The sequence below is a fragment of the Limulus polyphemus genome, unplaced genomic scaffold (genome assembly GCF_000517525.1).
Source record: "Limulus polyphemus unplaced genomic scaffold, Limulus_polyphemus-2.1.2 Scaffold7449, whole genome shotgun sequence".
NCBI classification, from domain to species: domain Eukaryota; kingdom Metazoa; phylum Arthropoda; class Merostomata; order Xiphosura; family Limulidae; genus Limulus; species Limulus polyphemus.
This window is the reverse complement of record NW_013673059.1, coordinates 39,779-42,131: the sequence shown is the minus strand read 5'-3', so window position 1 is coordinate 42,131 and position 2,353 is coordinate 39,779. Positions and strand designations below refer to the sequence as shown.

The 2,353-nt window shown below is 39.6% G+C and overlaps 1 protein-coding gene across 1 annotated transcript; it reads right to left on the bottom strand.

Moving 5' to 3' along the window:
- Nucleotides 1-46: 46 nt before the first annotated feature.
- Nucleotides 47-1,057, bottom strand: LOC106474620 (galactose-specific cell agglutination protein gsf2-like; the record flags this gene model as incomplete). Its single annotated transcript, XM_013935310.1, has 2 exons — nt 949-1,057; nt 47-616 (listed from the first exon to the last, which is right to left on the bottom strand). Coding segments are annotated over exons 1-2 (679 nt in total), but the record flags the coding sequence as incomplete, so codon positions are not given.
- Between the last annotated feature and the right edge of the window lie 1,296 nt (nt 1,058-2,353).

The window sequence follows — 2,353 nt, the reverse complement described above, 5'->3', positions numbered from 1 at the left end:
CAGGTCCCTATAGTGGCAGCTGTTACAGTTCCTGAAGTGTAGTTACAGGTTCCTATAGTGACAGCTGTTACAATTCCTGAAGTGTAGTTACAGGTTCCTGTAGTGGCAGCTGTTACAGTTCCTGAAGTGTAGTTACAGGTTCCTATAGCGACAGCTGTTACAGTCCTTGAGGTGTGGTTACAGGTTTCTATTGTGGCAGCTGTTACAGTTCCTGAAGTGTGGTTACAGGTTCCTGTAGTGACAGCTGTTACAGTTCCTGAAGTGTAGTTACAGGTTCCTATAGGGACAGCTGTTACAGTTCCTGAAGTGTGGTTACAGGTTCCTGTAGTGACAGCTGTTACAGTTCCTGAAGTGTAGTTACAGGTTCCTATAGGGACAGCTATTACAGTTCCTGAAGTGTAGTTACAGGTTCCTGTAGTGGCAGCTGTTACAGTTCCTGAAGTGTAGTTACAGGTTCCTATAGGGACAGCTGTTACAATTCCTGAAGTGTAGTTACAGGTTCCTGTAGTGACAGCTGTTACAGTTCCTGAAGTGTAGTTACAGGTTCCTATAGTGGCAGCTGTTACAGTTCCTGAGGTGTGATTACAGGTCCCTATAGCGGCAGCTGTTACAGTTCCTGAGGTGTGGTTACAGGTTTCTAGGAACCTGTAACTACACTTCAGGAACTGTAACAGCTGCCACTCAGGAACCTGTAACTACACTTCAGGAACTGTTACAGCTGTCGCTATAGGGACCTGTAACTACACTTCAGGAATTGTAACAGCTGTCGCTATAGGAACCTGTAACTACACTTCAGGAACTGTTACAGCTGTCGCTATAGGAACCTGTAACTACACTTCAGGAACTGTTACAGCTGTCGCTATATACACTTCAGGAACTGTAACAGCTGCCACTACCCCCCATGAAAGTCCGAGGCATAGAGCAGTCGCAATGTATCAACAATAATACCTCCATGAAAGTCTGAGGCATAGAGCAGTCGCAACGTTTCAACAATAACACACCCCATGAAAGTCCGAGGCATAGAGCAGTTGCAACGTTTCAACAATAATACCCCCATGAAAGTCCCAGTTATATTTTTTATCATTCCAGAAGGTGTTTCATCATATAATCAACCACGAGTTAATATAAATATATTTCTTAATAAATTGTTTTTGGTGATACTTTAATTTTGTTCAGTTCTTTGTTCAAGTCATCTTTCCAAGATGATTAAGTAAGCTTCGGATCCCACTCTTCATACAACATGATTTAGTGATTTTTTTGCAAAGACTTACGTGACACGATTATTAGTTTTTCTTTAATTACATTGATAGATCAAATAAAGATCTGTTATCGTCTGTTTCCCCACAGGATATTACCAGACTACTTCTGTCACTTTAATGCTGTCTCTAAGTGGTTTATTAGAATGGTTAGTATAATCACTGACAGGGTATCAGCTGCATTTAAGTAATTTTGTTAAAAGATAAAAAAAAACGACCTTTACACTCCAGGTAATTGTAAAAGAAATTTTGATCTTTACCAACGTTTCGCCTTTGCGATTTCACGAGGGTTAGTACGTACAATTTATATGGTTATTGGTTTCATCAGGGTTTAACTAGAGCGTAAAAATGGTTTTTTTTAAAACCTTTTGTCAAAACATATAAATTCCTCCAGTATGAACTACGAATTATAAAAAAAAAACCATTTAAATAATGGTTCTGACGTTTCTAACAAAACGATGACGGATCTCCATGGAAACCACGTCTCTCCAATCAAAATTAAAAGGTTCTCTGTCATACTTTTCTTCGGACTCTGAATAATATTTCCGAGTTTGGATTCAAAATATGTGTGCTTGTGTCCTTTGAATTCAGACAATTTGAATAATATTTCCGAGTTTGGATTCAAAATATGTGTGCTTGTGTCCTTTGAATTCAGACATTTCGCTTTTTATCCTTCACCAAACTTGAAAGTTTCTCGGCGTATACTTGTTTTTCCAACTTCTAATAAAATCAGATCAGCGATACCTTGAGGTGACTGTCAGAGATCAGTTTCAGGACACGTCTTCCCCAGGACTTTCTTTCTAGATTCAGGTTTTCCCAAACCAATTAGATAGCTTATCTAGTTTATCTTCAATCACTTTCATTACACGTATTGAAAACTTCGAGGGTTTTGACCTTTAGGAACTTGTAACTACACTTCAGGAACTGTAACAGCTGTCGCTATAGGAACATGTAATCCCATCTCAGGAACTGTAACAGCTGCCACTACAGGAACCTGTAACTACACTTCAGGAACTGTAACAGCTGCCACTATAGGAACCTGTAACTGTTATTGTTGATACATTGCGACTGCTCTATGCCTCGGACTTTCATGGGGG